Genomic DNA, 14,366 nt, shown 5'->3' with positions numbered 1-14,366 from the left:
TACACAGAATGAAGAATACCTAGCAAAATAATCAAAATAAAATAGAACTATATACATTTTGAGAAGACATACGTTATAGACCTTTATGAATACACATAATCATAATATGAAATAAGAGATGTCCTCAAAATATTAAAGATAACAAAAGTAGACATCACACAAATTACAATCTACACAAATAAGTTAAAACTGATGATCATTTTGTTTCCGTTAAATGTTTAGCCCACGTTACAGCTGCATGTATTTAGGTGGGTGTGTCATTTGAGTTATAATACGGAATATATTATTTAATAAGTTAATTACACACTGTAAATAAACATTAAGTATGACACCTTTATGAATGCCTTAATGTTCTCCACACATTGAGACTTTCGCTTCTTAAATTACAGGAGTTTATATTCATCTTTGAACGGGTGAAAACTATTTCAGAAAATACAAATGTAAACTTTAACGTCTCATTCTGAAAAGAATTCAGGCGGCAGACAGACCTGTTTTCTGATTGGACGATCGAAGTTACGGGTCAATCTGACCAATGAGCGTACAGCTGCGCTCCTATATAGTCTGGTGAGAACTTTGACCGAGTTACTTTCTTCTTAACGTCGAAGAATAAACACATAGAAAATGTCTGGTCGCGGAAAAGGTGCAGGAAAGGTTAGAGCGAAGGCCAAGACTCGCTCCTCCCGGGCCGGGCTCCAGTTCCCCGTCGGCCGTGTCCACAGGCATCTGAGGAAGGGCAACTACGCCCATCGTGTCGGTGCCGGAGCCCCGGTGTACCTGGCCGCTGTGCTGGAGTACCTGACCGCTGAGATCCTGGAGCTGGCTGGAAACGCCGCCCGGGACAACAAGAAGTCCCGCATCATCCCCCGCCATCTGCAGCTCGCCGTCCGCAACGACGAGGAGCTGAACAAGCTGCTGGGAGGAGTGACCATCGCTCAGGGAGGCGTGCTGCCCAACATCCAGGCTGTGCTGCTGCCCAAGAAGACCGAGAAGCCCGCCAAGAAGTGAACACCCTGAACCCGCTTCTACCAACACCCCAAAGGCTCTTTTAAGAGCCACCCACTTCCAACTAAAGAACATTCCTCTCTTCACTACACAACTACTTAAAGGCCCAGAGCAGTGATCTCCCCCTTGCTCTATATGTATTGAGTACAACATATAAAACGAGTCATATATTACACCAAGTCACTGAAACTAAAAACACCCATATTCTATAGCAATACACACTTAAAACTTAACTCTAAATTACTCTTAATGTATGTATCTGTATTTCGGGGTGTAGCCTCTAAAGTAAAGCCTTATTTCAACTAAAGCAAACTCCTCTTCACAATGTCCTTCGTACATCCAGCAGGTTAATCACCACATTCTCAAATGAATAGCGCTTTGGTTTCTACATCTGTCAGAAACCAGCCCGAGTGAGCTAGAAATTGAAAATCTGCATCTGGAGTCCAATGAGGTGCTTTCAGTACATTGACTCCAGGTCTTTGAAGATCTGGAAAGATTCACCAAAAACCAAATAAACAGCAATGTTCAGATCAATTACTTATGTTTTAAATAAAGCTGAATGTATTCTAGTATTAATATCACTCTATAACCATAATACTTTTCATAGTCTATCTGTTAATTGTGGCTGTCTTTTCAAACTAAAATGTTCCTGACTTCCTCTACAGTGGACATACTGTAACATTTAAAAATACAATTACATTAAAAAAGTCTAAATTGCAAGATGTTTTTCTTTTAACCCTAAATAGGTAGGAAATCAAAAATAAAGAAGATTGGAAAACATTTGTTTCCTGGGTTCCCAGGAGGATAAAGCCCCTTTTGCTGGATGTCACGTAGTTTCCTCTATTCAATAAGGCTTCTGTATTAATGTTGCTGAATTCTACTTCACCCAAGTAGCATTCAGTACGATCCTCTGTATACCTGAGCCACGCAGTACGCCATGCTATATTTCCATTGTGAATGATGCAAGCCAGTCAGCAGTGAATATCAGGACCAAGTAAGATGTTCATGTATTGAATTGATGTGTATTTCCAAGATGCATTCAAGTCATTTCTTCATCTTTCGTTGCCAAAAAAAGTTATAATCAAACTAATACTCAAATTTCACACCAGCTGTGACTGAAAGTGTATTTGATTCAGGTCATCGCTTTGCTTATAAATAGCTGACTCCATAGTAGGAAACTCAGATAACATATACTTTATGTTCTTCATTTAAAGACATTATTTTGTTATTAGAGAATCAGAAACCATAACGGGTTTGTTGCCAAGTAACACATACTTAGAATGTGTCTTGGTGTTTTATTCGCATACATAATAAAAACGATTTTAAGAATGCTAAAATAACATTATAAATATAGCAATATGTACATCAACATATGTATGCATTACAATATGCAGAATTCAGAGTTTATGAATGTATAGAATAATTTGTGCATCATTCATCTTTGCTGGACTTTTGTATCATAGACAAAGTGTTAAAAAAGCTGTATGTCACACATGGATGTATAATAAGAACAGTTTAACAAATGAGCGCGAAATTTGAATTTTCCAATCTCTACCAACCAATAGTTGAGCTGCAGTGTCACGTGTATACATTTGACCAATCAGCGTCGTTGCCGTGCCTGCTCTGGCTATATAAGAGACACAGACAAGTCTTCCACGTTACTACTTTCCAACAGAGAAGCAGACTCTCTCTAGCCATGGCAAGAACCAAGCAGACCGCCCGTAAATCCACCGGAGGAAAGGCTCCCAGGAAGCAGCTGGCCACCAAGGCTGCTCGTAAGAGCGCCCCGGCCACCGGCGGCGTGAAGAAGCCCCATCGTTACAGGCCCGGTACCGTGGCTCTGAGGGAGATCCGCCGCTACCAGAAGTCCACCGAGCTGCTGATCCGCAAGCTGCCCTTCCAGCGCCTGGTGAGGGAGATCGCTCAGGACTTCAAGACCGACCTGCGCTTCCAGAGCTCCGCCGTCATGGCTCTGCAGGAGTCCAGCGAGGCCTACCTGGTCGGCCTGTTCGAGGACACCAACCTGTGCGCCATCCACGCCAAGAGGGTCACCATCATGCCCAAGGACATCCAGCTGGCCCGCCGCATCCGCGGAGAGAGGGCTTAGACTGACCTGAGACCAGAACACCGAAACACAACGGCTCTTTTAAGAGCCACACACACACACTTACAGAGCAACCCGTCCTGAAACACAACGGCTCTTTTAAGAGCCACACACACTTTCAAAGAGTTAAAATCCTACTCATTATCATTATGATGATACTGGTTCATATTATTTTTGGTTAGCTGTACCGTGATAGTTGGTTTATCCTTATTAACACTTGTCATTATTTTAAAGGTAATCAAGCCAAGAACCATTGATTTAACAATGTTACAACAGAACATTGAATATAAACTTTAACTAATGTAAAAGTATAAACGGTACTAAAATAATAACAGTAAATATAGTTTGTTACTCTGCCAATAGAAACAAAGTTACTGTGATTAAGGCAAAGTGACAAAACGGATAATATGGATTACTTGACTGTATTTTGCTTTAGTGAAATTGTTCTCCCACCAAGATGTTTGATGCATCAGTAAAAGAAGAAAGCACGTTTTATATTCATTTCACAACAGAGTAAAGAATATGACATCAATCTCATAACGGAACGATTGATGAAGAATATGCTTAAGACTTCCTGATCGTTACAAATGTACAAAACACATGTAAGTATTATTGGTGATTTCTATCATATTGTATTAGCTTGAAACAGAACTTTTTCACAGTTATGATAAGTTTGTATTAAAACTGTATTTTGTCATTAATATAAACTTTAGACTATTTAAAATGGATTTAGTTTTTTTGTTTGTAATTTAAAAGCTATCAAAAATAGTTCAGATATGTTTTAAACCTTTTGACAATACACATTTATTTGATTAAATATCGTCAAATAAATTGAAAATGACAAACAGCACCCGGTGTACCTGGCCGCTGTGCTGGAGTACCTGACCGCTGAGATCCTGGAGCTGGCTGGAAACGCCGCCCGGGACAACAAGAAGTCCCGCATCATCCCCCGCCATCTGCAGCTCGCCGTCCGCAACGACGAGGAGCTGAACAAGCTGCTGGGAGGAGTGACCATCGCTCAGGGAGGCGTGCTGCCCAACATCCAGGCTGTGCTGCTGCCCAAGAAGACCGAGAAGCCCGCCAAGAAGTGAACACCCTGAACCCGCTTCTACCAACACCCCAAAGGCTCTTTTAAGAGCCACCCACTTCTATCCAGAGAGCTTTCCTTCATCTAACACTTTTACATTTATTTAATCGAAGACTATAATGTCTTATTTGTAGTTTCCACTACCCTGATGTGTAATGATGTATCATGTAGTGTAACTGCTTTTTCAACACTTATTTCTAACCTGAGAAAATCTGGCCCATGCATTTCCATGATGCCAAAACTACAATAAATACATAGTACAGATAATCATTTTCAGCCTGTTTAATATTCAGGTTTACTCAATAACAGCTTTCTTCAGTGTGGCTTTATCAGAAATATTAAATAAAAGGGATAAAACTCAAACATTGAGGCCAATATTATTAAATAAGTACTGTGGAATCTGCTGCATGTGCATCAAGCATTAATAACTCAGTGACCAGACACTCCATGAATGTGTGCATAGATAGTTTCATGGAGTTCATGGTGGACAGTGTTTTATTAGTAAGCAGTGGTATAACAAGTCTACATCCAGTTGTAAGAAATAGCAGTAATGTTTCCTCAGAGTAACACTTTGAAAATCTCTCTCCATGTAGTACACTTCATCTTCTACACACAGTGGTACAGGGCAGTTTATGGTGGAAGACAGCCCTGTTTTTAAACGCACTACAGCAACACCCTACTCTGCTGGCCCCGTCCTGTGCCACTCTGAAAAGCGACTTACTGCTCTGGAACTTGAGCGACTCTTCAAGCCTGACCTCAGTCCACCAGGGAGTAACAGGAGGCTTAGGGAAAGTCACACTTTGGGCTTCTGGGCAGACTATCTCCTCGATTGTGAAGGTTTGTAAATCGCTGTTTTCATAACTATTTCAGGAAACACATTGCCAAAATGCATCTGAACATGTTTTCTTTGCAGAAAGCCAGACTGCTGTGTCTTTGGAGGATGTTTTGATGTTTGCAACTGGGCTGACTTCATTTCCCCCATCTGGATTTGAACCATCGCCAGGAATAGAGTTCCTTGATGAACACATTGAAACTACCACTCCTTGACGCATACAATGTGTTTAAGTCCCAAATGGACGTTGGAATGCAACATTCTCCAGGATTTGGCTGTTTTTAAGTCATGTGACTGGATGACCCATTGAGTACAGACTCTATGAAGGTTGTTCATAGAGTCGTTGTTAGATGTGAGCATGTTTTTTTTCTTTCTCACAGCTCATGTTGTCCATTTAGTTTGGGACAAAATCAAAGTATTGTTCTATAGCTATACAATTTTTATAAATACTCTTGGCTATACTTATTTCACATTGCCACCCATAGCTTCTTTGTTGTAAATCAGTCATTCATTCTCAGGTTTCCAGTGAGTCCACATGGTTGAAATAAGACTAATGAAAGCTTTAGCGCAAGTTCAATAAGGAAGACCTAACACGAGTCACTTACACGTCACTCTATGGCTCCCTTCCCCCCTCATTAAATACAGGGCGTCACCCCTCAGCAGCCAATCGCTGCACGCTAAATTCCTTAAATGCCTGCTCTTCCTCCCTGTCAGTTGTCATTGCAGATGATCACACGCAACCCGCCTCCACCCCTCTCGCCTCCCGTCTCCTTCAGGACAAAGCTAAACCTTCCTCCTTCAGACCGGTCTCACCTCATCACCACCACCAGTGTCTCGACCCCGGGGATTTCATCGGAGCGGTTCTTTCCCTCCTGAATGATTATCCTGCAAACCGGGGCCTAATCGCCAAACACCGTTCCATTCTCCTGTTGTATTATCATGGCAATCATTTCATTCATATGACGTGTAAACAATAAATATGTAATCCTTACATCACATCTCTCCGGTTTGAAATACAGATGTTCTTTCTGCACACAATTACGCACACAACATAACCTTGTTTGTGCTTGCTAACTGGAGCGTTGTTTGTTGTTATTCCAGTTATATTTTATAATGATTAAGATATTTATTTTATGACTATGCTGTGATTTGGTGCTGTATAAATGACATTGATTGGCTAGAAACCATGTTCATTTCAAAATGCTGTTTTTATTTTAAAACGTATGGGAATATCTTTTTTCTAAATAGGACCAGTCTTCAGATGAACAGGTACCATAATCATTTGGATACATCACAGGGGAAAGAGTAAATGCAGTCTGACGAACCATGAAACCAAGCATTGTTGAGCCCTGAAATCTGATTTGGAGTGGTGAAACAGTGCTACTGTACTTCTGAATACCTTTTCGATTACTTTATAACTGAGCATATTCTTTCAGCTTCATGTACAGTTCTGATGTAGTCTCCCAGTTCTCTGGCTTCTGTAGGTCATTGCGCTCCATAGCAAAGTCCAAGTACTCCTGCATGTGTTGGTCCCCACATGGAGCTATAGACAGGCTTGTCTCAGGAACAGCATCACATTTTGCCTGTTCAATCTCAAATCCACAGTCCCTGGAGCCAAATCTATGTTAAACAGAAGACATAATAGTATTCATTTACATTTAAGATAAAAAACCGCTACCACGGAGAAATAAAAACGGATAAACCGGCAATAATAATAATAAGGTTTGCCAACAGAAAACAGAAAACTGAACTTCTGAAACAGGGAAGACGGCTTAAGGGCTCGGATGTATATGAATGAACACCTCACTAAAAGAAATGCTGAGATCGCCAGAAAGGCCCGATTCCTGAGAAACAGCAACAAATACAATCACCATGGACTGCAAACTGCAAGATCTTCATCCAGCTTAACGGATCACCAGAACAAGCCAACGTGTTCATCATCAGGGACCTGGAGGAACTGGAAAAATACCAATGAAACAAATCAGACAAGGTAACGAGAATAAAACACTACCATGACAATTCCAGATAATATACACATATCTCCATCAAGACTTGAAACGTTTGCATATACAGAGCATAAAGCACAGGACATGGACAATGACATTGATCCGGTAAACAACTTACTGAACAACATCAACAACAGCTGCAACTATTTCACAGAAGAGCAATTCAATGTAACGTGTCAATCCGAAGAGAACAATGATCCACTTCAATAGCAGAAGCCTGGATGCCAACTTCCTCAACATTAAGAATATCTAAGTCAGTTTAAGAACCCATTCAACATCAAAGCAATATCAGAGACCTGGATCAGTGCTGAGAAAGGTGTGGACTTTGAGATGAATGGCTACGAACTGAATTATACAAACAGAAGGAATAAGAGTGGAGGGGGTGTGGCGATCTACGTGGAGAAAGGAATGAACTATAAGGTGGTGGAGAGCATGACAACAGCTGTTGACCATTTGTTTGAATGTGTTACAGTAGACATGTGTATGGAAAAGTCTAAAAATGTTATTGTGAGTTGTACAGAGCTCCTGGAACCTGTATTGACACATTTACAGATAGTAGAAAACATGTTTACTAAATCATTACAACAAATGATGTTTATCTGGGATTACAATGTTGACCTGTTGAATCCAAATAAGCATAAAATGACAGAACACTTCATCAATACTTTGTACAGTATGGGTTTGTATCCTAAAACCACCAGACCTAGTAGAATCACTTCTCATTCTGCTACGTTAATAGACAACATATTCACAAACATTATGGAAAACAATACAGTAGGCGGACTATTATATAGTGACATAAGTGATCATTTACCTGTTTTTATTGTCTCTCACTGCAGTTCTAAGAAACCGAAAGTCGCCAGCCTTTTCAAATACAAAACATTGAGAACTGAAGATAACATAATTGCATTTAAGAATGATTTACTAAAGCAGAATTGGAGGGTAGTATATGAGAGAGACGATATTGACAAGGTCTATGATGAATTTCTAAACATCTTTAAAGCACTTTATGACAAAAAGTGTCCTGTGAAACAATGCAGAGAGAGACACAAACAAACTCACAGTGCATGGATCACTAATGGCCTAAAGAATGCCTGCAAAAAGAAAAATACACTATATAGACAATTCATAAAATATAGAACTTCAGAAGCAGAAAATAAATATAAAAGATATAAGAATAAATTAACCCATATTCTGAGGATATGTAAAAAAGAATACTTTAATAAAATATTAGAGAATAATAAGAATAATATGAAAGGTTTATGGAAAGTATGAAATAGTGTCATTAGAAATGGAGCAAAAAGCTCTGGTTACCCCGAGTTTTTTGTGGACAAAAATAATGTTATTAATAATACAGAAGATGTGGTTAATGGTTTTAATGAAATCTTTGTAAATGTGGGGCCAGATCTGGCAGAAAACCGTAGAAACAACTAAAGGGGAAGATACGGACCTCCGGAATGAAAACAATAGCTCTTTCTTCCTCGCACCAGTCGAAGAAAAATAAATCATCGATAATGTGCGAAAATGTAAAAGAAAATCCTCGACCGATTGGAATAATATTGATATGATTATAGTAAAAAACATTATTGACTTTAACTTGTCTTTTCAATCTGGTAAATTCCCAAATAAAATGAAAATAGCAAAAGTTATACCATTATATAAAACTGGGGATAAACACCGTTACACAGATTACAGACCTGTTTCATTGCTCTCTCAGTTTTCCAAGATCCTTGAAAAGCTTTTTACAAAAAGACTTGACAGTTTCATGGAAACACATCAGCTTTTGGACGACAGTCAATATGGATTCAGGAAAGATCAACATCTACGGCACTAATGGAATTAAGTGAGGAAATAGAAAACTGCATGGACAATAAAAAACAAGCAGCGGGAATATTTATAGACTTACAAAAAGCATTTGACACCATCACAATATGTTACTGATGAAACTGGAACGTATGGCATCAGAGGGGTGGGGTTAAACTGGGTGAGAGATTATTTAAGCAACAGACAACAATGTGTTGAAATTGGTGAACATAAATCAGAATACATGAACATAACTTGTGGAGTACCTCAGGGGTCCGTGTTGGGTCCAGAGCTGTTTATAATATACATCAACGACATTTGCAGAGTATCAAATATATTGAAATGTATTTTATTTGCAGATGACACTAATATTTTTTGTTCCGGTGACAATTTGAAAGAGCTAATGGAAGTGATAACAGCAGAAATGATTAAAGTAAAACATTGGTTTGACACAAACAAATTATCATTAAATATAAGCAAAACAAAGATCATGTTATTTGGAAAACATAAAACAAATCCACAGATACAATTAATACTGGATAACACATAGAAAGAGTGAAAGGAAGTTCCTTGGTGTGGTTTGAGAGCACACCATCAGCTGGAAACCTCATATCACTCATGTAAAAGCAAAACTGGCTAAAATCGCAATATTGGGAAAAGCCAGATACATTCTGGAACTCATTGCATACTCTCTATAACACACTCATATTGCCATATCTGATTGACTGTGTGGAGATCTGGGGAAACACGTACGAAACCAACCTACAGCCGTTATGCACATTACAGAAAAGGGCTATAAGAGTTATCAATAATGTTGATATCTTGAACACACTAATGTATTATTTTTGAAGTCACACATATTGAAGTTCATTGATCTGGTTACATTTAAAACGGCACAAATCATGTACAGAGCCAGACATAATCTACTTCCTAGGACATTAAAAACACTGTTCGTAGACAGAGAGGGGGGGGGTATCATCTGAGAGGAAATCTACATTTTAAACTCAAGGTCAGAACAACTCTGAGAAGTATGAGTTTAACAATCTGTGGGGTGACTTTATGGAATGGTTTGGAGCAGGAGTTCAAACAAAGCACAAGCATAATTCATAGTGCTGTAGCGACGCGTCGACGACTTCAAAATATCGTCGACGACATATTTCCGCGTCGACGCGTCGCCACCATAGACTGTATATATGGTCGCCACACACACGTGGGTCACCCAAAGCAACAAGCAGTTCGCAATCGCACTTCTAACACAATGGAGACTGAATCGGCTACCACCTCCTCCTCACAGGATTGCGCACGAAACCCCCAAACTAAAACATCTCGCCCTAGGTCTTCAAAAGCATGGGAATATTTTAAAGTTAGTCCAAAACGCAAATATATTTATATCTCACTGAGACTGCTGCTTGACCGGAAGCAGCAGCTAGCTGTGGTGGCTACCATTAGCAGCTAGCATTTGCTCTCCGATTTTTACATAAAAATGGAATTATGGATTATAAATTCAATAATTTGTTTATACATAGACGTTAAAAACCTATGGATTAACCGATTCAGCCGCGGTTTTTCTCATTTTAATGCCATTGAACAAGTCTTTTGATCAGATTGACAGCTACGGCGGTGAGACGATCTCCCTAGAAGCTCTGTGAAGGTACGTGTTGTGATGACTGTATTTGCTTCCCCTGTCGCGAGTCCGGATCACTCAGTGATGACACTATGTACCTACATAATCTGTGGAGTCTCAGCTTTAATCGGATATCTTGTATGTGCAGCTACGATAAGTAATAAGGGTACTTTTATCTTGAGATCTGTGCCAATGTCCGTTAGCATTTTTCGCTCAGGGGTCATTTAGATGCTTCTTATGAGACTTGTGTTTTGTTTTGGTAAACATGGTTTGTATCGTCAGTTAGCTGAGATTATTTCCGTTAATCTGGTATAACACATTAATAGGTTCTGAAATATTAAGATCCCCTGAGACACAGTATCGTGAACAAATTTTTTTTTACATTACGTTTTTTTTACATTACGTTTTTTATGAATTGAACAACAGAAAAATAATCGTTCGATTAGTCGACTAATCGATCAAATAATCGTCCGATTAATCGTTTTCAAAATAATCGTTTCCCCCCAGCACTAATAATTCAGTTTAAAAGGATATACAGAAACACTTTTTGGGAAATCTATGAGAATGAAGAAAGTGATTGAAGATGAGAAATGATTGTAAATGTATAAATATAAATGTATTTAGGAATAACTTGCATAATGATTTAAAGGACAATCATTGATCAAGTAAGGGGTGGGAATTAATAAGCATTTGCTTCCTCCTGCTCCGTTTCGGACACATATGATTTATTATTAATATGAAGACTTTTTTTGTTTTTTTGTTGAATATACAAATATTACCATGAATGTGGATAAATACTGTATTATAACAATACAGTATTCTGTTTTTCACATTTGTTATTTGTTATTTTTTAATCTGTTGGAAATAAAGACTGAAAGAAAAAGAAGTATCAATCCATCACCAATGTATTACCTGTGTGGCAAGTAGTACAGTTCATTGGGCACTCCTCCTGGACATGATGCTGTTCTGGAAGGGCGAATCCTGTGACCGTCCCACAGGCTCACACACTCATCCAAGTCCTTCTGAATAACATCAACCAAGCAGAATCTCAGAAGGCACTGATGCTCGTGACTCCCGTTGAAGTATCCAGCAGGTCTGCAAATAGCTCCATCCAGAACTGAGACCTATAGAAATTGATATATTTTCAAGTGAATTATTAAGCAATATACAACAATTCTACAAATGACTTTAAAAGGTTACCAGTCAAATCAACAACAAAATCATTGAGTGTCTATTTAATCATTTATTTGCTTCACAACCTATAGTGCCTAGGTCCCCTCAGGGGCCGCTGTTCAATCCAAAACCCACGCTTAGATGTTCACAGTTTCTAACTTTATTTCTGCCAAAAAGAAGTTCTAAAGAAAGGCCTTGTATAGTCTGGGTCATAGACTACAGGCTATAATATCTATTATAATAAAAACTGATACACTTTAGCTAAGCAAATGTTGTTTGTCTGACAGTGTTGGCAAGTAATAGATAATCATGACAGACACTTACCTTCCCTTTCTTAATATGGACCACCAGGACTCGCTGATTAGTCATGGATGAGCCATACATGTGGCTGGACACTCCAGAGTAGTAGTCATGGTGATGGTGACGTAGGGTGCACTGAATTGCAGCCATAATTCCGTTCTCCGTGCCACAATCAGTCCGCAGCCTCATGGGGATGACACCGAGGTTTCGCACACATTTGAGGAAATATTGAGCGATAACTCTTGGGTTATTGTTTGTTGGACCACATTCAAGCCATAGTACTTTACGTGAAAATCCATCTATGCATCCTGAAAGCGCCACACCGAATGGCTTACGTTTGTCATAACCGTCAGCATGCCACATATATTTCGGTCCCATTGAGTGGTAGGTTCTCCTTATAAACCTTCTGCGAGATCTCCTCTCGCAGCCTCGAGGGTTAAGCTCCCGGAGCAAATTCATAACATCATCTCTCTTCACTCGAAGACTGTACTTTTGTTTTCGGTATCCAAACAATTGTCCAGGTCCACGAAGTTCCAACCTGATGGCGTTAATTACAGCGATTTGAGAGGAATAACCCTTTCTGCGGTAAAACCCGGCTTGATTCAGTTTGCTTTTAAGAGTCCGCAAACTGATTTTACAACCGTGAAAGGTAGACAACATGTCCACGATTACAGCGTACGAGTGACCTTCATTAAAATATTGCACGCAATGATGCAAGATATCTGGTCCTTTTGTCTGGTCCGTGTTTTGGCAGAGGGACAACATTTAATAATAAATGTGTTCATTTGTCTCCTCTAAAGATTTGCGAAGATAAAGATTACCACTTACGGCCCGTACACACAGCAGCTTTTGGCGATTTGTCCACCGCTTCCAGCGCGTCTCCGCCCATTGACTTTGAATGGGGATGACGTCTTGTCACCGAACTGCATTGTGGGGGGGCGAGGCGAAGATTTCCAGGATTTCCAGGATTCCAAAGTTGAACAATGTTCAACTTTTGAGGCTGAGCTGGAAGCGACAGCCAATCAGATCCGTTTATGCAAATCTGACGGTAGAAGCGCTAGCCAATCAAACCGCGTGTAAGCAGGGAGAGCCAGACCGCAGTTCATTTCCTCATATTCCAAACGAGAAATTACGGCCAGAACTATTAACGGGATACAAACCGGAGGAACCAGGCATGGAGGGAGGTGGCAGAGACAGTGGGTGAAACTGGTAGGTTTTCGCCTGTTTGGGGAGTTTATATATATATATATTGCTCGCATAAAATCCCCGTTTTTTGTTTGCTTTGTATGTCGGGGGCGGGAGATTCATGTGATTGGTTGTTGGTCGTGTTGCTCGCAAAAAATCCCCAAGCTGTCAGACACGCCCAGCTCCAAGATTTGTTCAAATCGGGCGGGCCGTTAGCATTTTCTCTCAGGATTGCAGTAAAATAACCAACATATTTCCTTCATATTGTGAAATGTATGTATTTTCATTTTGGAAAAACAAACACCAGTGAGGTGGTATAAACACGTATAGTGAAGAATGAACAATATTCAATCATGGTTTATCTTGCTTTACAAAACATTATGTATAAATAACATTTAAGTTATTTAGATTTCTGGTAGAGTAGTTCTGGAGTATAACAGGATGAGCTCTTTGGATGGGTTGGGTGGCTCTTAAAAGAGCCTTTGTGTTGTTGGTATGTCAGCAGCAGAGTTTACTTGGAGCTCGTGTACTTGGTCACGGCCTTGGTGCCCTCAGACACGGCGTGCTTGGGCCAGCTCTCCGGGCAGCAGCAGGCGGACGGCGGTCTGGATCTCCCTGGAGGTGATGGTGCGGCGCTTGTTGTAGTGAGCCAGACGGGAGGCCTCCCCGGCGATGCGCTCAAAGATGTCGCTCACGAAGCAGTTCATGATGCCCATGGCCTTGGAGGAGATGCCGGTGTCGGGGTGCACCTGCTTCATCACCTTGTAGACGTAGATGGCGTAGCTCTCCTTCCTGGACTTCCTCCTCTTCTTTCCAGTCTTGCTGACGCTCTTAGCGACGGCTTCTTGGAGCCCTTCTTGGCCGCTTTGACCGGGGTGCTTCAGCAGCATGATGAGAGAGAGAGGTGCGACAGAGTCGAATACTTCTTTGTCACAGAGCGGTCTATTTATATTCACATGATGCAAATGTTACTGTGCTGTTGCTCGCACGGGATTGGTTGTCTTCTGAGCAGGACGGCGCATGCGCCTAACGAGTTTTAGAATCAAAACAGATTGGATGACATGTAAAATGAACCCCCATTGATTATGTATTTGTATTATTGGGGTTTTATAATGTGTTGTACATGAATAATTCAACAAATCGTTTTCCTTTTAACTCTTTCATGTTTTTAACTATGTATAACGTGGACAACAGAGAAACACATATTTTTCATGACCAAGGTTGGAATTTAAATAAAAAAGTGAGGTGAA

General features: G+C 40.2%; 3 protein-coding genes and 1 pseudogene across 4 annotated transcripts; 2 read left to right on the top strand and 2 right to left on the bottom strand.

Moving 5' to 3' along the window:
* The first annotated feature begins 604 nt into the window (after window positions 1-604).
* On the top strand, window positions 605-4,251 carry LOC117550560 (late histone H2A.L3-like). 2 transcript variants are annotated; one of them, XM_034222972.1, is made up of 2 exons: window positions 605-807; window positions 4,000-4,251. In XM_034222972.1, the coding sequence occupies exons 1-2, from the start codon at window positions 622-624 to the stop codon at window positions 4,195-4,197; spliced, it is 384 nt and encodes a 127-aa protein (XP_034078863.1). In that variant the 5' UTR covers window positions 605-621; the 3' UTR covers window positions 4,198-4,251. The 2 variants fall into 2 exon arrangements, with proteins under 2 accessions (XP_034078863.1, XP_034078864.1); XM_034222973.1 differs by having other exon boundaries at window positions 605-815; window positions 3,969-4,251.
* Window positions 2,657-3,162, top strand: LOC117550556 (histone H3). The gene has a single exon (XM_034222969.1). It carries the CDS (start codon window positions 2,699-2,701, stop codon window positions 3,107-3,109), a length of 411 nt encoding a protein of 136 aa, XP_034078860.1. The 5' UTR covers window positions 2,657-2,698; the 3' UTR covers window positions 3,110-3,162.
* Window positions 4,252-6,486: 2,235 nt separating the features above from the next.
* On the bottom strand, window positions 6,487-12,545 carry LOC117550546. The gene is made up of 4 exons (XM_034222948.1): window positions 11,956-12,545; window positions 11,371-11,582; window positions 6,897-6,982; window positions 6,487-6,645 (listed from the first exon to the last, which is right to left on the bottom strand). The coding sequence occupies exons 1-4, from the start codon at window positions 12,388-12,390 to the stop codon at window positions 6,569-6,571; spliced, it is 810 nt and encodes a 269-aa protein (XP_034078839.1). The 5' UTR covers window positions 12,391-12,545; the 3' UTR covers window positions 6,487-6,568.
* An 833-nt stretch (window positions 12,546-13,378) lies between these two features.
* Window positions 13,379-14,138, bottom strand: LOC117550544 (annotated as a pseudogene).
* Window positions 14,139-14,366: the final 228 nt, after the last annotated feature.

Source organism: Gymnodraco acuticeps, unplaced genomic scaffold (genome assembly GCF_902827175.1).
Source record: "Gymnodraco acuticeps unplaced genomic scaffold, fGymAcu1.1, whole genome shotgun sequence".
Classification (NCBI taxonomy): domain Eukaryota; kingdom Metazoa; phylum Chordata; class Actinopteri; order Perciformes; family Bathydraconidae; genus Gymnodraco; species Gymnodraco acuticeps.
This window is presented reverse-complemented; position numbering and strand designations above follow the sequence as displayed.

Excerpts from the sequence above, each read along its gene's own strand:
- LOC117550560 (XM_034222973.1), top strand. The coding sequence starts at position 622 with ATGTCTGGTCGCGGAAAAGGTGCAGGAAAGGTTAGAGCGAAGGCCAAG. Across the intron at positions 816-3,968 it reads CTGACCGCTGAGATCCTGGA|GGCCGCTGTGCTGGAGTACC; the intron begins GCTGGCTGGAAA and ends CCCGGTGTACCT.
- LOC117550556 (XM_034222969.1), top strand. The coding sequence starts at position 2,699 with ATGGCAAGAACCAAGCAGACCGCCCGTAAATCCACCGGAGGAAAGGCT.
- LOC117550546 (XM_034222948.1), bottom strand. The coding sequence starts at position 12,390 with ATGAATTTGCTCCGGGAGCTTAACCCTCGAGGCTGCGAGAGGAGATCT. Across the intron at positions 11,583-11,955 it reads TCCATATTAAGAAAGGGAAG|GTCTCAGTTCTGGATGGAGC; the intron begins GTAAGTGTCTGT and ends CAATTTCTATAG. Across the intron at positions 6,646-6,896 it reads CTTGCAGTTTGCAGTCCATG|ATTTGGCTCCAGGGACTGTG; the intron begins GTGATTGTATTT and ends TGTTTAACATAG.